This window comes from Coregonus lavaretus (assembly GCF_964263955.1).
Source record: "Coregonus lavaretus genome assembly, chromosome: 34".
Classification (NCBI taxonomy): Eukaryota; Metazoa; Chordata; class Actinopteri; order Salmoniformes; family Salmonidae; genus Coregonus; species Coregonus lavaretus.
This window is the reverse complement of record NC_140021.1, coordinates 13,830,674-13,848,751: the sequence shown is the minus strand read 5'-3', so window position 1 is coordinate 13,848,751 and position 18,078 is coordinate 13,830,674. Positions and strand designations below refer to the sequence as shown.

General features: G+C 42.7%; 1 protein-coding gene across 8 annotated transcripts in view; it reads left to right on the top strand.

The window, feature by feature from the left end:
- The first annotated feature begins 61 nt into the window (after positions 1-61).
- The window catches only part of LOC311109444 (uncharacterized protein), a 123,408-nt gene continuing 105,391 nt past the window's right edge, over positions 62-18,078 (top strand). For 6 of the 8 annotated variants that reach the window (XM_084152338.1, XM_084152337.1, XM_084152336.1 and 3 more), the window contains exons 1-4: positions 62-625; positions 2,098-2,247; positions 6,153-6,284; positions 14,925-14,986. In XM_084152338.1, the coding sequence (XP_084008464.1) occupies positions 377-625; positions 2,098-2,247; positions 6,153-6,284; positions 14,925-14,986 (593 nt within the window). In that variant the 5' untranslated portion in view covers positions 62-376. Of the gene's footprint in view, positions 626-2,097; positions 2,248-6,152; positions 6,285-14,388; positions 14,517-14,924; positions 14,987-15,160; positions 15,290-18,078 lie in introns of those variants that run through there. The other 2 variants (XM_084152339.1, XM_084152341.1) reach the window with 2 other exon arrangements.

The window sequence follows — 18,078 nt, the reverse complement described above, 5'->3', positions numbered from 1 at the left end:
GGGCGGGCTACTAGCTATTCCACGTATTCATCAAAACTGGAAACTGATGGTTGTAGTTACCGACCTAACAACCAACTTCTCTACATCCACTTTTACTTTTTAACGATACACATGGAAAATATAATTTATTTTGAAAAACCATGTCTATAAGCCAATGGTGACAGTATATTTTTTAAAATAATTGTACAGCATAGTTTTCGAGACAACAGACAAGTACAAGAAGAGAGCAACTCGGAGTGATTGTGATAACGAACAGCATAAAAACAGTAGCTAGCAAGCTAACGTTAAGTAATTAATACCTGTGAGGCCATTTGAGTAATGTTTTAGCAAGCTAACCGAAAAGACAGTTCAGTTTTCAGTGAGACGAACTAGCAAAATGGATTATAAGAGCAAAAAGTCCACTCTGTCCGGGGAAAAATCACAGGGATCTGGTCATGAAAGTGACAAGCCACAGCAGAAAAACTCGATGTCAAGAGTTGATGCTGGTCATGGTGGTGGGATCATTCACTGCCCTGTTACCAAAAACATGAAACACCTCCTGGATGAGTTCAAGGGGCTGTATGAGGATAGGTTGAGACGCCTACAGTTTGACACCAGAGGGGGCACAAAGGAGGACATTTTACAGGTAGGTGAACCTGGTGAAGTGTCACTTAATCCCACAGCAGGTCATTTTCTATCCTCATGTCTTGAGTAGGGTAATGGCTAGATAGGATACCGTTTATATCAAATTGATGTACATTTTATTTCTTGCATTTTAGCTAACCCTAACCCTTTTCCTAACCTTAACCTAATGCCCTAAATAACCTAAACCTTAACCCCACCCTCTGCAAGGTTGCTGCCAGTTTAAGACCCGTGTGTCCCTCTCTCAACTGCTACAATATATGGCGTTATATCAATTCACATAACACTAAAGCTGGCAACATAGCTAGGTAGCCACTTGGACATGGCCACTCAATTTACTGTATTAGCACTCCCTCCTCTGCATAAGCCTACTCCTTCTCTGTAACCGATTGTGACAAATAGAAAAGATCAAAACAATATCTGCAGTCAGAGAGCACAATGATGATGATCATTGCTAGACAAATGTCAGGGAAGCACAGAGCTGGTTTTATGAAGCCACAGCACTTGTAACAGGTGGTGAATTACATTAGTTGTCCATCTGAGCAGCTGAAACAGAGACGTGGACCAGCAGCCTTGTTTAAAAGCATTCTAATCATCAGGGCTTGTCATGTGAGATCATTTAGACACAGCCTGTAAGTCAGGGGGCTGTACATCAAAGGAAATGTAACAAGGTTTCAAAGATGGGCTTTGGTCAATTGGTCCAGTACTGGAGATATCTAACAAGGTTAGCCATAACCCAAGGATGACGTGGACAGTCACTCTTCAACCTCCTGCTCTCCAAATGTAAGCCTAGGCCGTATATGTGACTGACTAGGTTTCAACCTTGGTCGCCTACGTGCTGCAAGACTGTGTTAGCTACTGAGCTAAAGCCTAGGCATCATGTGAGCATGGTGACACTGATTTTGATGTCGAAGGCAGGGAAACCTCATCACAAGACCATGAGGCAGACTCACGTCTGCTACACAGGCATAACATATTTATAACGTAGGCTATTTATAACAACATTGTAAGATATTTGAGAATCAGATTGAGAGAATGACGTGAAGCCGAGACCTAGACCCTGGCCTAGGCCCAGGCCTGGCCTACATAAAAACAGTAAGTAAGGACACCAGCATCTCTCTAGACTGTCTGTCAATACAAGGGTTACTGTGCACTTTTAGAAAATAACATGTTAGCACATTACTACCAACATAACGAACAAAAGCAGTTGTTGACGTCAAGAGGCCTTTTGTCTATGTTCTGTTGTTGAAAATGCCTTTCATGATGAAAACATCATTAATGTACGAACAGTATGTTCCCATATTGGCAGTGCAATTTAAAACCATTCACAAACACACGCAACGCAACATGTCTGCAACTTATCTGTTCTTTACAAAGACACACAACATAGCATCTAGGCTACTTATCTGTTATTCACAGAGACACACAACATCACATGTAGTTATCACATCTGTTATTCTGTTGTTGTGTTTGTAGATGAAGGTCCATATCCTCCAGTCCTATGTGAACGACTTGGGTGACCAGAACCAAGTGCTGGTCCAGACAGTGGAGGACCTGGAAATAGAAGCCAACAACAGAGACTGCACCATAGAGGCCAAGCTATGCACCTCTGATCAAATCATTCATGTAAGCCTAATTTCTCTTTTCTTCCTTTGTGTTAGGCCTACGTTTCCCTCCCTCCATCCCTGCTTTGTGTATGGAATGGAATGCTTTTGCCTTCAGCTGGCTCGTGAGTGGCGGTGGGCTTGCCTGCCTATAGATTTGATATGTGAATGTAATTTTACACAGCCTCATTGTTGGAATCTAATCATGGCAGAATGCTAGAGACATTCAAGGGCTAATCAATGACAACATAAAGAGCATGATCACTCATTTAAGGCCCTTTCTCACCAAGTCTGTTATTTTCATCCGAATAATTCAGAAGAAACAAATAAATATGAGCACGTCTTGTTTATGAAACCGTTTACACCAATTGTAAAATATTGTCCTGCCGCAATCCGTCAATTATTTATTCGGAACCGGTTTTGATTTTTGCATGTGAAAATAAGCTGTTGACCAATAGAAATTGTTATCTGGGACTCTGCCACTGACAGTCCGCACACTGCCACTGACAGGTTTGTGGGTTCTTTGTGTGAATGAATGAATTAATGAATTTTTTACATTTGCAATGCATCAGTGCAGCAATGTATCAATTTAGCCAATGTGATCACACCAGAGATACACGTCGCTCTCGCCATTCAAACTTCCCTGCTAGTTCATTGCCAATGCTGTAGCCTATTTTATAGCCATTCAGCAAGCAACAGGATCGATTGATGCTTCTCTCCTCGAATAGGCCTAGACCTATTTGTAAAGATTGCTCGAAATAAGTTTCAAACGACATTGCTGTTCATTAGGGCAGCAGGTAGCCTAGCGGTTAAGAACGTTGGGCCGTTTGCCATGAAATGAGCAGCGGCAGTAAAGAACCATCACTAGACCTACACATTAGACAGCACATTCCTCACTCGCTAGACGCGCAATTAAAGGGCCAGATGCGCAATTAAAGGGAAATTACATTTAAAAATGTATTAGTTTTCTTCCAGACCTAAATAAAATGGTCTTCTGTTGTGATTTAAGCATTGCCATGGACTCAGAACATCCCATTTTGTTGTTTCTCTATGAACAGTTGTAATTTTGAGAGTGAAACATTAAATATAAAAACAGGAAAAATAAAACAGAGAGAACATAATTTGGGAAAATATAAAACATATTTTTTTGTGGGGTGGAAATCACAGATTTTATAGAGTTGTTTATTAACCATTATTTTACCAGGTATATTGACAGAAAACATAGTGCACTACTTTCTCTTGTACACTAAGGACCAGCGAAAGAGTTGTAGGGGAGAGGAGAAGAATGGGTCTATTTGAAAGCTAGAAAAAAAAAAGTAGCTCACGACATGTTAAAAAAAATAAAGTAACTCTCATGCTACATTTTACATTATTATTTTTTACATTTTTAGTCATTTAGCAGACGCTCTTATCCAGAGCAACTTACAGTTAGTGAGTGCATACATAATTTTTTTATTTTTCATACTGGCCCCCCGTGGGAATCGAACCCACAACCCTGGTGTTGCAAACGCCATGCTCTATCAACTGAGCTACATCCCTGCCGGCCATTCCCTCCCCTACCCTGGACGTCGCTGGGCCAATTGTGCGCCGCTCCATGGGTCTCCCGGTCACGGCCGGCTACGACAGAGCCTGGATTCGAACCAGGATCTCTAGTGGCACAGCTAGCACTGCGATGCAGTGCCTTAGACCACTGCGCCACTCGGGAGATATCAGGCCTTCATCAGGCCTTCATGGTCGAATTGCTGCAAAGAAACCACTACTAAAGGACACCAATAAGAAGAAGAGACCTGCTTGGGCCAAGAAACACGATTAATGGACATTAGACCGGTGGAAATGTGTCCTTTGGTCTGGAGCCCAAATTTGAGATTTTTGGTTCCAACCGCCGTGTCTTTGTGAGACGTGGTGTGGGTGAACGGATGATCTCCGCATGTGTAGTTCCCACGTAAAGCATGGAGGAGGAGGTGTTATGGTGTGGGGATGCTTTGCTGGTGACACTGTATGTGTTTTATTTAGAATTCAAGGCACACTTAACTTGCATGGCTACCACAGCATTCTGCAGCGATACGCCATCCCATCTGGTTTGGCTTAGTGGGACTATCATTTGTTTTTCGACAGGACAATGACCCAACACACCTCCAGGCTGTGTAAGAGCTATTTTACCAAGAAGGAGAGTGATGGAGTGCTGCATCAGAAGACCTGGCCTCCACAATCCCCCGACCTCAACCCAATTGAGATGGTTTGGGAGGAGTTGGACCGCAGAGTGAAGGAAAAGCAGCCAACAAGTGCTCAGCATATGTGGGAACTCCTTCAAGACTGTTGGAAAAGCATTCCAGGTGAAGCTGGTTGAGAGAATGCCAGAGTGTGCAAAGCTTTCATCAAGGCAAAGGGTGGCTATTTGAAGAATCTGAAATATAAAATATATTTTGATTAGTTTAACACTTTTTTTGGTTACTACATGATTCCATATGTGTTATTTCATAGTTTTGATGTCTTCACTATTATTTTACAATGTAGAAAATAGTAAAAATAAAGAAAAACCCTTCAATGAGTAGGTGTGTCCAAACTTTTGACTGGTAGTGTATGTATTTCTTTCTTTCTTCCTTTCATCTCTAATTAGTGAATGTGATTGGCCCTGGTAGAAAATGAATCAACAATAGGTGGTTCCTTCTCAGGAATGATTGAATGATCTTTTCAGAGAGCAGCAGGGATAGCAGTGTGTTGTAAGACAGAGACAGCATCCTTCATAACCCCTGATCATGTGGATAACAGAGTGTGGGCCTAAATCCTTGATACATGAAATATGTATGCTATCTCTCTCATTATGTTGCTAGTGACCTCTGTTTAACATGCACATAGCTGATCTATATGTTTGAATTATTAATTAATAACCATATATTGAATTATTCACTTCTGTGTATTTGTATTGATGTTGTTTCTTGAGGGGTAAACTAACTCCATTGACAGTGATGGACTACATTTCTATATGCCTGTTGTTTTTGTTGGTGAGTTGAGTTGTGAAGACGTCCAGCCCTTCATTGATTGTGTAATAAATATAAAAACAATATGGATGAATATACGCCTGTCTTAAGGTCACTGAACGTCAAAGCAATATGTAATTGGCTGAAATCTACATGTTTTAGAATGATCCCAGACTAGTGTCCATCCAATAACATGTCTGTCTTCTATCCTATTGCCTTTGTCTGGCTATGGGCCAGTACAGGCCTCTGTTCTCTCTTTCAGGCCCATTTATTCTATCATCACACCATACTAACATACTATTTAGATACTTTTAATAAAGTGCTTATATTCCAGGAACTATACCAGTCCTTACTTAACAGTGTATAGTTATACAACTTACAACAGCATGTGTAGTAACCTAACAAATACACAGCAGAAACGAATACAGCATTATTGGATTTATTCTGGTTTATTAGTCAGGTAACTAGATTTAGAGTCATTAGGCAAGGTATAAAGTTCTGTTGATGTTCTCTAGTCTCTCTAGACTGGATCCGGTGGTGAATTAGATTGTCAGTAAGGAATGAACTGTCCCCACAGTATATTACACACATGTCCCCTCAGCGTTGAGGAAGCTTCTCTCTACTAATGTCCATCATTGGAAATTAAACCGATTGCTGAGCATTTAGAGCTACTTATGTAAACTATGCAATGATCAGTGTAATATGAGAGGCAATGTCTGATTGAATGGTTGTAATATATTTTCTAATTACAGAACCAGTAATGTTGTGTTCTAATGGTTTTAACAGAGTCTTCTGTCCCGTGGTGATTTGTGAATGAGCTGCTACACATCAATCCACTCTCTCCATACTTCAGTGAATTACTGAAGCAGCATATTTTCTGTGTTTGTATAGCATATCATTTTTATAGGATCCAGTGGATGAAGCGTACTTCTTTATGTGTTGTTGTCAGGATCTGGAGCAGCAGAGGAGGGTTCTGGAGGAGAGTGTGTGTAGTCTGCGCTCTGAGAACCAGGACCTGAAGACTGACATGGACTCTCTCACAAACTTCATCCAACGAGCGAGACACAAACACACCCTGGTCGTAAGTCATAGTATTCGTCTCTCTCTCTCCCTCTCTCTCTCTCTCTCTCTCTCCCCCCTCCCCCTCCTATCCCACTCCCCTTTCTCTCTCTTTCTCTGTCCTCCTAGCTGTCTTCTACCCTGTTTGTCTCATTCTTTGTCCCTCCACCCCCATATAATCAAATAGTCTTATCAAAGCTAATTTTTCTCCCTAAGCATCGTGTGTGTGTGTGTGTGTTAATTCCCTCTGCTTGGTTCTGGCCCTGGGGGCAGTAAAGGACAGTCCAGATCACTGGGGGATCACTGAGGGATCAGGGGAGATCAGTAGAGATCTGAACACATCATTAGGGATCAGTCTATCCTTCTTTTATCCGTTGATCCTGTCCACTGATCACTCCCACTTTCCCCACCCCAGAATGACCATCCTAGTCCTATTCCATCCCACGCCCTTAGGGTAGCAGTTGCCCTTAGGCACAGATCTAGAATCATCTCAACATACCCCTAATCCTAACCTCAACAGTTAAGGAAGAAAATACTAAACTGACCTTAGATGACTGTCTAGAGGCAAGTTTGTACTGCTCTTCTCCACCATTCTTATCCTATTCCCTTCCCCTCTTTCTGAGGAAAAACATTTCTCCTGGAGGACCTGAGAGAGGATACCCTATCCCAGAGGTTATCTGTCTCTTCTGCATCTGAATTGCTTGCTCTGTGGGGCTTTAGGCTGGGTATCTGGAAAGCACTTTGATTTTCACTCTCCTGTCAAACCCTGTGACAGCCATATGGCCTGTAAACGTCAGCCATAGAAATGACTAACCTCTGTAGATCTCATTGGTCATAGAAGTCCCTGGAACCAGCTGTCCTCAGAGATTTCCATTGATGAACCAGAAATTCCCATATTTTTAGTATGTGGAGAGAGAGAGAGAGAGAGAGAGAGAGGGAGGGTCATGGGGTTGCGATCGTTGATTATGCTAATACAGTTGTTAATGACTTTAGCTTTGAGTGATAATTGATCGGGATCATTAGCATATTAACTCTGGGATGGCCTGTAATGGATGGCCTCCCTGAACCCTGCAATAATGAACTGATTAGACTAATTAAAATCAATAGAGGTGCCAATAAAAGGTTAGGGCTCAGAGACCACTCTATATCTGTAAGGAGGAAAAAAGAGAGGGAGGGAGAGCGATGGGGATAGAGAATTAACAAAGAAAGAGAGAGAGAGATCGGCTGACAAAGAAAGAGAGAGAGAGACCGGCTGACAAAGAAAGAGAGAGAGGGGGAAATGGACACTGCAGTCAGAGAGAGAATGAACAAATGAACGAGAGCTAGGCAGAGAGAGCGAGAGAGAGAATGAACTAATGAGCGATAGAGAGAGGGAGAGGGTTCCTAATGCTGATTGATGTGGTCTTGACGGTGGTTAGGTGAATAAATGGCTTGTAGGAGGCCAGGCAGCATTACTCTGGCTAGGGTTGGGGGGGACTAAGTGCTTTGTAAGGTCAACCATAAGGCCCAACTTACATATGTACTGGCCTGCCCTTATAAACCTCTGTTCATATATCAGGACGGGATGGACACAGAGATGGTTGGATGGCTGTGTCTCACAGAGTGGAAGGGAAAATGCTAGCCCTGCGTTGGGCTATACTTCTCAATGGGAAAGATTTCTAAAGAGATTCTAGAAACATAGCAGGATTTTTTTTGTTTCAGTGATGAGGCATTTGCAATTGCATGCACTCTATAGGCTACATTTAGTTGAGAGTATTCTGAAAATTCTGAACATGTAACAACCTATTTAAATGACTCTGATGAAAATGACTTTACAAAAACCCAATATACACAAATATTGAGATTTTGTCATTTTTTCTTACAGGACAGATAAATCCAGGTTGTGTAAATAAGACTGTCTCCTTCCTCCAATCAGCATGTTTTATTTTTCTATTCCCCTTTTCATGATTTGATGTGGTGACTCATGTTGACCTCTCCTTTGTTTTCTTCCATGCCACATTTCTTCCACCTCTCCATCTTAAAACAAAGGCAAATATGGAATGAGTGTGTAAAGAGAGGGCTATTTTCTTACAGGAGGGAGGGAGGACAGAGGGAGGAGAAGAGGAGGTATGAAGGAGGACAGAGTGGGGGAAGGAGAGGGAGGACAGAGGGAGGAGAAGAGGAGGTATGAAGGAGGACAGAGTGGGGGAAGGAGAGGGAGGACAGAGGGAGGAGAAGACGAGGTATGAAGGAGGACAGAGTGGGGGAAGGAGAGGGAGGAGAGAGGGAGGAGAAGAGGAGGTATGAAGGAGGACAGAGTGGGGGAAGGAGAGGGAAGAGAGGAGGAGGTATGAAGGAGGACAGAGTGGGGGAAGGAGAGGGAGGAGAGAGGGAAGAGAGGAGGAGGTATGAAGGAGGACAGAGTGGGGGAAGGAGAGGGAGGAGAGAGGGAAGAGAGGAGGAGGTATGAAGGAGGACAGAGTGGGGGAAGGAGAGGGAGGAGAGAGGGAAGAGAGGAGGAGGTATGAAGGAGGACAGAGTGGGGGAAGGAGGGAGAACAGAGAGAGGAGAGAAGGAGGAGGAGGGGGATGGAAAGAGCAGCATTAGAGGACAAAGGTCTAGAAACGTCTGACCTGATTTGGGACTTTAATTGCTTCTCTGACCTTGACTGGCCACTTTCAGCCTCACACTCCTTTTTCCCCCCTTGTTTCTTTACCTCCATTGTTTCTGTCTCAGAACTGGACACATTTTTTATCCTTTCATCCCCCCCTCTCGACAATATTGAATAGTTTCTTACTTTCCTTGATTCCTTTTATTTATGACCACTGCTCTGAAAGGAAACGTATCTAGTCCAGTGTCCTATCAGTAGTGGATAGGTGAAGGAGAGACTGGGGAAGGAAGGGATGGGTCCATGTCTCATCGGGATATATTTGTGTTGAAACTGATCATGGAAAGTAATCTGTGTGATGTGACGTCCATTTTGCGCGTTCGTACAAGCATGTGTGTGTGTGTGTGTGTGTGTGTTTGTGTGTGTTCTGCTGACCATTACTTTAATAGTATTTCATCTCATAGCCCTTTTTTTCATGATGGAGTGGTGTTAGCTCTACACACACACACACCCCCTGTGCGGTCCGTCCCTCTAACAAATGAGTTTACCCTGGTCATAACCTTCACACAGCTCATTACCAGAGATTGCATGCCTTTTCATAAAGCCGGAGACCTGCTGTGAAGGATCACACACAAACACACACACGAACGGGGGGACATATTCACTGCCCGTAAATTACTCCCCCACTCTCTCATACATACATACATACATACATAGTTAATCAGCTAATGTTGTTTTATTTCTTATTATTCATTTACATCGCTGTCTGATTTATCTAAATGACTGGTGCTCTCATTCATGAACACATTTGTATTATGTCTCTATTTACATGGCTACTTTAGTATTGGGTTTAGACCATATGGGGGGTCAAAACCAAATACTACCAAATAATGTTTTATGAGATTGGAGTACACGTTGGGAGGTATCTTAGACCATTGCTCCATACAGAATCTTTCCAGATCATTGATATCCTTCATCTGCTCTTGAGGACTGCCCTCTTCAATTCAAACCACAGGTTTTCAATGGGGTTCAAGTCCGTAGACTGAGATGGCAATTGCAAAATGTTGATTTTGTGGTCAATTAACAATTTTCTTTGTGGATCTTGATGTGTGCTTGGGGTCATTGTCTTGCTGGAAGATCCACTTGTGGCCAAGTTTCAGCCTTCTGGCAGAGGCAACCCAGGTTTTTGGCTAAAATGTGCTGATACTTGGTAGAGTTCATGATCCTGTTGACCTTAAGCAGGGGGTCCCAGGACCAGTGGAAGTAAAAGCCCCATAACATCAAAGATCCAGCACCGTATTTTGCAGTATGTATGATAACTTTTCTGCATATGCTTCTGTTTTTCAACGCCAAACCCACCGCTGGTGTGTGTAGCCAAAGAGCTCTATCGGACCATACCATAGAAACGTTTGGGAACCACTGGCATAGTGTACTACTCACCTTAATAATGGAAGAAGGTCAAAGCTCCTACTCTGGAGCAGTGCAGGCATATACACACAATATGCTCTATTAGCCACTGACCTCTGTGAAGGCTCATACATGCACAAGAAGGTGCACACACATGTTAAGACACGTGCACACACACACACACACACACCCTGACCTCTGTGTCTGTGGGGTCATCTCATTGTTGCAGACTGGATTTAATTATAAGGGGAATGTGTGATTTAGTTTTTTATTCTGTTGAAAAACAGATTGTGTCTATAGGGAAAACACACACCTACACATTCACAAAAAACACTTTAGACCTTACAATGACAGTAAACTAGAATCTCCGTTTATAGTTTGGTCAGGAAAGCTAATGTCACTTTAATTCTTTTTTCAAAGCCACGATTGAATGCAGCTCTGATTTTCTGTATATTTCATGCTTGTTTGTTTGTTTGTTGTTTACCTCAAGACAATACTACTCTTGGGCCATGACCTAAAAGCAGTAACAACAGAATAACAGCACACAGAGTCCTAGAAATATTAACCTGTTGCTAATGGACAGGATATCTGGTCCTTTTGCATTCAACACCGTAGAGCCCAAAAAAGCTCATTCTAAGCTAAGGACCCTGGGACTAAACACCTCCCTCTGCAACTGGATCTTGGACTTCCTGACGTGCCGCCCAAGGTGGTAAGGGTAGGAAACAACACATTTGCTATGCTGATCCTCAACACGGGAGCCCCTCAGGGGTGCGTGCTTAGTCCCCTCCTGTACTCCCTGTTCACTCACGACTGCGTGGCCAGGCACGACTCCAACACCATCATTAAGTTTGCTGACGACACAACAGTGTTAGGCCTGATCACCAACAACAATGAGACTATAGACTATAGGGAGGAGGTCAGAGACCTGGCAGAGTGGTGCCAGGACAACAACCTCTGCCTCAACGTGAGCAAGACAAAGGAGCTGATTGTGGACTACAGAAAAAGGAGGGCCAAACACGCCCCCATTCACATCGACGGGACTGTAGTGGAGCGGGTCGAGAGTTTCAAGTTCCTTGGTGTCCACATCACCAACAAACTATCATGGTCCAAACACACCAAGACAGTCGTGAAGAGGGCACGACAATGCCTATTCCCCCTCAGGAGACTGAAAAGATTTGGCATGGGTCCCCAGATCCTCATACAGTTCTACAACTGCACCATCGAGAGCATCCTGGCCGGTTGCATCATTTACATTTACATTTTAGTCATTTAGCAGACGCTCTTATCCAGAGTGACTGCATACATTTTTCATATTTTTTTATTTATATATATTTTTTTTTTTTCTTACTGGCCCCCCGTGGGAATCGAACCCACAACCCTGGCGTTGCAAGTGCCATGCTCTACCAACTGAGCTACAGGAGGCCTGGTATGGCAACTGCTCGGCATCCAACCTTAAGGCGCTACAGAGCGTAGTGCGTACGGCCCAGTACATCACTGGGGCCAAGCTTCCTGCCATCCAGGACCTCTATACTAGGCATGTCAGAGGAAAGGCCAAAAAATTGTCAAAAGACTCCAGCCACCTAAGTCACAGACTGTTTTCTCTGCTACCGCACGGCAACGGTACCGGAGCGCCAAGTCTAGGTCCAAAAGGCTCCTGAACAGCTTCTACCCCCAAGCCATAAGACTGCTTGCTGAACAATTTCATTTTTTACTTGAGTTCATTTAGTAAATATTTTCTTAACTCTCATTTTCTTAAAACTGCATTGTTAGTTAAGGGCTTGTAAGTAAGCATTTGGCGCATGTGACGAAACATTTTTGATTTGATTTTCCTTTCCCAATGTGATCCACTCCCACTGTGTGGATCACCAGTATACTAATGCTCAAGTTGGTGTTTGTGGGGGCATAAGCACAGCCTTACGTAGGCAATTCTCTCTCTCTCTCTCTCTCGCTTGCTCGCTCGCGCACACACACACACACACCCTGCTGACCTGTGAGTCGTTTCCGTCAGCATTGATTTCCGTTTCCCAGAGCGACCCCTGTCACCACGGCGATAGAGTGCATGCTGGGTCGTATTTCACCAGCGCTACTGTCGGCAAGACAACGACAGCTTCCACCCCCAGACAGCGCTGAGAGTGTCTCCCTCTATCTCTCTCTCTCTCTCTCTCTCACTCACACACACACACACACACACACACACACACACACACACACACACACACACACACACACACACACACACACACACACACACACACACACACACACACATATATATACAGTACCAGTCAAAAGTTTGGACACACCTACTCATTCAAGGGTTTTTCTTTATTTTTACTATTTTCTATATTGTATAATAAAGTGAAGACATCAAAACTATGAAATAACACATATGGAATCATGTAGTAACCAAAAACGTGTTAAACAAATCAAAATATATTTAGATTCTTCAAAGTAGCCACCCTTTGCCATGATGACAGCTTTTGCCACTCTTGGCATTCTCTCAACCAGCATCATGAGGAATGCTTTTCCAACAGGCTAGAAGGAGTTCCCACATATGCTGAGCACTTGTTGGCTGCTTTTCCTTCACTCTGCGGTCCAACTCATCCCAAACCATCTCAATTGGGTTGAGGTCGGGGGATTGTGGAGCCCAGGTCATCTGATGCAGCACTCATCACTTTCCTTTGTCAAATAGCCCTTACACAGCCTGGGGGTGTGCTTTGGGTCATTGTCCTGTTGAAAAACAAATGATAGTCCCACTAAGCGCAAACCAGATGGGATGGCGTATCGCTGCAGAATGCTGTGGTAGCCATGCTGGTTAAGTGTGCCTTGAATTCTAAATAAAACACTGACAGTGTCACCAGAAAGCACCATCACACCTCCTCCTCCATGCTTCACGGTGGGAACCACACATGCAGAGATCATCCGTTCACCTACTCTGCGTCTCACAAAGACACAGCGGTTGGAACCAAAAATCTCAAATTTGGACTCATCAGTCCAAAGGACAAATTTCCACCGGTCTAATGTCCATTGCTCGTGTTTCTTGGCCCAAGCAAGTCTCTTCTTCTTATTGGTGGCCTTTAGTAGTGGTTTCTTTGCAGCAATTCGACCATGAAGGCCTGATTCACACAGTCTCCTCTGAATAGTTGATGTTGAGATGTGTCTGTTACTTGAACTCTGTGAGGAATTTATTTGGGCTGCAATCTGAGGTGCAGTTAACTCTAATGAACTTATCCTCTGCAGCAGAGGTAACTCTGGGTCTTCCGTTCCTGTGGCGGTCCTCATGAGAGCCAGTTTCATCATAGCGCTTGATGGTTTTTGCGACTGCACTTGAAGAAACTTTCAAAGTTCTTGTAATTTTCTCCATTGACTGACCTTAATGTCTTTAAAGAAATGATGGACTGTTGTTTCTCTTTGCTTATTTGAGCTGTACTTGCCATAATATGGACTTGGTCTTTTACCAAGTAGGTCTATCTTCTGTATACCACCCCTACCTTGTCACAACACAACTGGTTGGCTCAAACGCATTAAGAAGGAGAGAAATTCCACAAATTGACTTTTAACAAGGCACACCTGTTAATTGAAATGCATTCCAGGTGACTACCTCATGAAGCTGGTTGAGAGAATGCCAAGAGTGTGCAAAGCTGTCATCAAGGAAAAGGGTGTCTACTTTGAAGAATCTCAAATATAACATATCTTTTGATTTGTTTAACACTTTTTTGGTTACTACATGATTGCAAATGTGTTATTTCATAGTTTTGATGTCTTCACTATTATTCTACAATGTATAAAATAGTAAAAATAAAGAACCCTTGAATGAGTACGCGTGTCCAAACTTTTGAGGGCTACTGTATATACACACACACTGAATACAGTCTGAAGGTCTGTAAAACTAATTGTTGGAACCATTGTCCATGTTTGTACAGCAGATATCAGTTTATTGTGGAGTGCAGACATGTCTTTATCTACTGAGGAAACATGTACTGAACAGTATAGCACGTCTGTCTTTTCAGTCCAGAGTCAGACTAGTGTCTACGGACTGTGTTTTTCTATGGAGATTTCTATGTTTGTTTGTGGGCAACATTGGTCCAATGTCCACACGTCCTTCTATACAGTGTTTTGAGTAGGCCTGAAAGGTGTGTTCTATCGCTGTTGTATGCTGGTCATGTCTTCTTGGGTGTTTCACCGTTCTGATTATTCTAAGGGATTGTGAACAAACAGTACAGTAGTGGCCAAGTTGGATCAGAGGATGAACCCTATATGGTAAAATCAAAGACTTCTGTGTGTATGAATGTACGGATATTGAAGTGTGTGTGTGTGTGTGTGTGTGTTCCCTTTAGTCTGAATAAACTCCTTTCAGTTCAACACAGCTCCATGTCAGAGATTGCGTCAAAGTTTTTGATTTAATCCCCGTAGAGAATGATGCATAACTAAATGTTATTAGCATAATCATATTTTATCAAATATCTGCTTTCATCTTGTCCGTGTTTTGCTATTTCTGAGTGGGACCGTTAGAGAGCTAATGTGAGTCTGCTGATCCATCCATGCCCCTGTTAATAACTCTTATGTTATAACTGTTATAAATGTGATGGATGGCTTTAGACTTTAACTAGGACTTAATTTTCTTCCTTTTTTTCCCTCATCGTTTTTTCCCCCTCTGTTATGTGACAGGTTTCTGGGGTCACTCTAAGGACAGGCCCGTTGGAGAAGATGATTGAAACCTCGACTCATACGTAAGTTAGGAAGCCTCAAACTAGCCTCTCAAAATAACTCACCTCAAGGCATTATCCTGCCTATAGACGTCTACATAACAGCACATGAAGTTGCTTTATTTTCACCTGGGTTGCTGTGATAATTTCTCTTAGAAAAGTAAATGAGATTTCTTCTCTACAGTGGACTGTGTTTCACCTGAGGGATGAGGCTGGTACCTGGTGAGGGGGTCGGTCCATAGGGGGTTCTGTAACACCAGGGTGCCACGGCAACGAGGCTGTCCCCACGGCGATATGCAAAGCGATATGCATTATACCCAGAATGCAGTGCGGCTCCATTTCTTGCATTCCCTCTCTCCCTTTCTGTCTCTCTCTAGCAATTTTTTAAAATTAATTCATCCAATAATAAAAAACAATCTGTAAATAAATGAATAAAAAACTAAAAAATATATATTTTCAACAAAAGTAGATACTGTAATGTAGAATTAAATAAATGAAACAATACTTACTGATAATGTTCTCTCCTCTGAAGAGAGTGGGATGGATATGTGTAAAGAAAGTGACAAATAAAGAAAGAAAGAAAATAATTAAATAAATGAGGTAAATTTGATCAAATGAAATGCAATAACAGTAGCGGTGTGTGAGAGCAGCGGGTGGATATGAAACTCTGGGTTGTTGCCTGCCACCAGCATCAACATTAAACACAACACACTGGAACACACACACCACTACCCTCAGGGGTAGCACCAGGTGTGTGTGTGTGTGTGTGTGTGTGTGCGCACGCCTTTCATCTAGTTCCATTTATATCGACTTTGTTTAGATATGGATTTATTTATATAATTATATTTTCAGTTATTTAATTATTTATTTGATAAAATAACATTCAGGTAAAACAAGTGAAGAAAAATATATTGATATCAGAGTGGGCTGGAGATTATATTTGTATATATCTTTATAATATCATGCAGAGTTTATATGCTCAATACTGTAAGTAAACTGGAATGTTGTTTTTAAGTGCCGAAAGAGTAAGGAAAATGACCTGCATCAATTAATGTCTTACCTGAACCTTTATTGGAACCATTCTATCCATTTAAATGAAGAAACACAGCTATGACTCTTTAGTAGACAAGAATACTGTACATTATGGTTTTATCAAAGTAGAGCAAGAAGGAAAAGAGAAATGTAACATGAATGATAATGTATAGTAAGTCAGTGAAGGCTCAGTATGTCACTGTGGTAAAAGAGCGATTTCTCTTCCTGCTGAGGCAACTAGGAGAGATAGATACCACTTGTTCTTCCTGTATTGACATTCTTAGGTCCTCTGTGTGTGTGTGTGTGTGTGTGTTCTGCTGTTATTAGGCCAAGCTAACAAATCAATACCAAGCAGTACAGTGGGTCAGTGTGGACATGCTGAACTCTGTATAGTCCGCTGCCACAGTCATTAACACACACACACAGACGTATGCAAACTTCTCTATGCACATCCACAAAATATATTTGTATTTATTCACTACTGTTTATCTTTTAAAAGTACGGCATAGACACATTTTTATGCCATACACAAATTGTCTGTTGAGGAAAACATTTATTAAATTGTAAATTAAAAGTCTATACTTTTAAATGTTTGTCAAATGAGTAGTTGAAAATAGTTATAGCTAAACATTGCAGAAGGCTAACTATTAAGTCCCTTTCTCTGTGACGGATGGTCAACATAAATCCCTCTTCCTCGTTGTCTTCTTGCTTTCTCTCACGTCTCCCCCTCTTGTGTTGTGATCAAGACTCTTCCTCTCTTTCTTCCTCCCTCTGCCAGTTAGTACCCTTCTCTCTCTTTCTCTCTCCCTCCATCCCTCCTTCCCCTGCTGTCAGTAGCGCTACACTCTCCCTCCTCCTCCCTCTCTTCCCCCTCCCTCTCTCCTTCTCTCTCTTTCTCGCTCCCTCCATCCCTCCTTCCCCTGCTGTCAGTAGCGCTACACTCTCCCTCCTCCTCCCTCTCTTCCCTCCTCCCTCTCTCCGTTGCTGCCAGATGCTCAGTCGTGTCCCGGCCCAGCAGATGTCACAACTCACCAGCTGGGGGACAGCAGGGGGGAGGGAGGGGGAGGGATGGAGAGGGGGGTGGAGGAGGAATGACGGGAAGAGAGAGGAGGAGACGGGGAGGAGGGGAGAGAGGAGAGAAGGCATTTGGCTTATGGAAGGGAGACACGAGGAAGTGTGTGTGTGTGTACGAGTTTGTGGCAGGGTGGCAGCTGTGCCATCTGTCTGCCTGGCAGGGCTGCTCTCATTAACACAGGGGTTAATAGGAGTGACAGCTCAGCGCTAGTGTCTAACATCACCCTCGGGACACACTGGAGGAGAGGGCTCAGTGTGGTGTATGTGTTACCACTCTGACACACAAATGGTTAATAACAACCTGCTAGGATTTATATTAACCCTGGCACGTGTGTGTCTTTGTTTGTGCATGTGCTTACGTGTGTGTATTATTCTGATGAATTACGCCTTGCTGCTGAACCAAAGATTACTGCCCTGGGGGCACACACACACAGAAACAGACGCGTGTGCCGAGGGGTGGTGGCAATTTACATGTTATTACTGCATATTCATAGCTAATTGTGTTAGGCTTGGATAATAACTCTGAGTGACAGGTTGAGAAAATCGAGAGGCTGTTTCAACACACACACACACACCAATATCCTCTTTCCCTGTCCATCTCTCAGTCCTGTAAATGATCATTATAATACTCATGGTTCTAAATGGAGCTTTTTCCCTCATCTCTCCTCATGACATAATGTATTTTATTAAACACTATAATTTTCTCTCAATGTACAGCCCACATTTTTTATATAATAATTATGGGACGTTCCTAACAGACAGATAGCTGTGCGCCAAATTGTATTCCCACACAAAAGTGGCACAGCATATTAACCTTTAATGAATGCTACAGTTTAGCGGGATACGTTTTCTGCCCTAACTTGCTTGTGCATTTATCGAGATTGCAGTGTGCAATTTTCCAGATTTTTTAAAATATGAAATTGTCGGGCCATTTTATTAGAAAAAATCCGTTTAATTTCATGTCAACAGGGAATGCCTTTTCTCTTGAATTAGGCTTCATAAAAATAAAA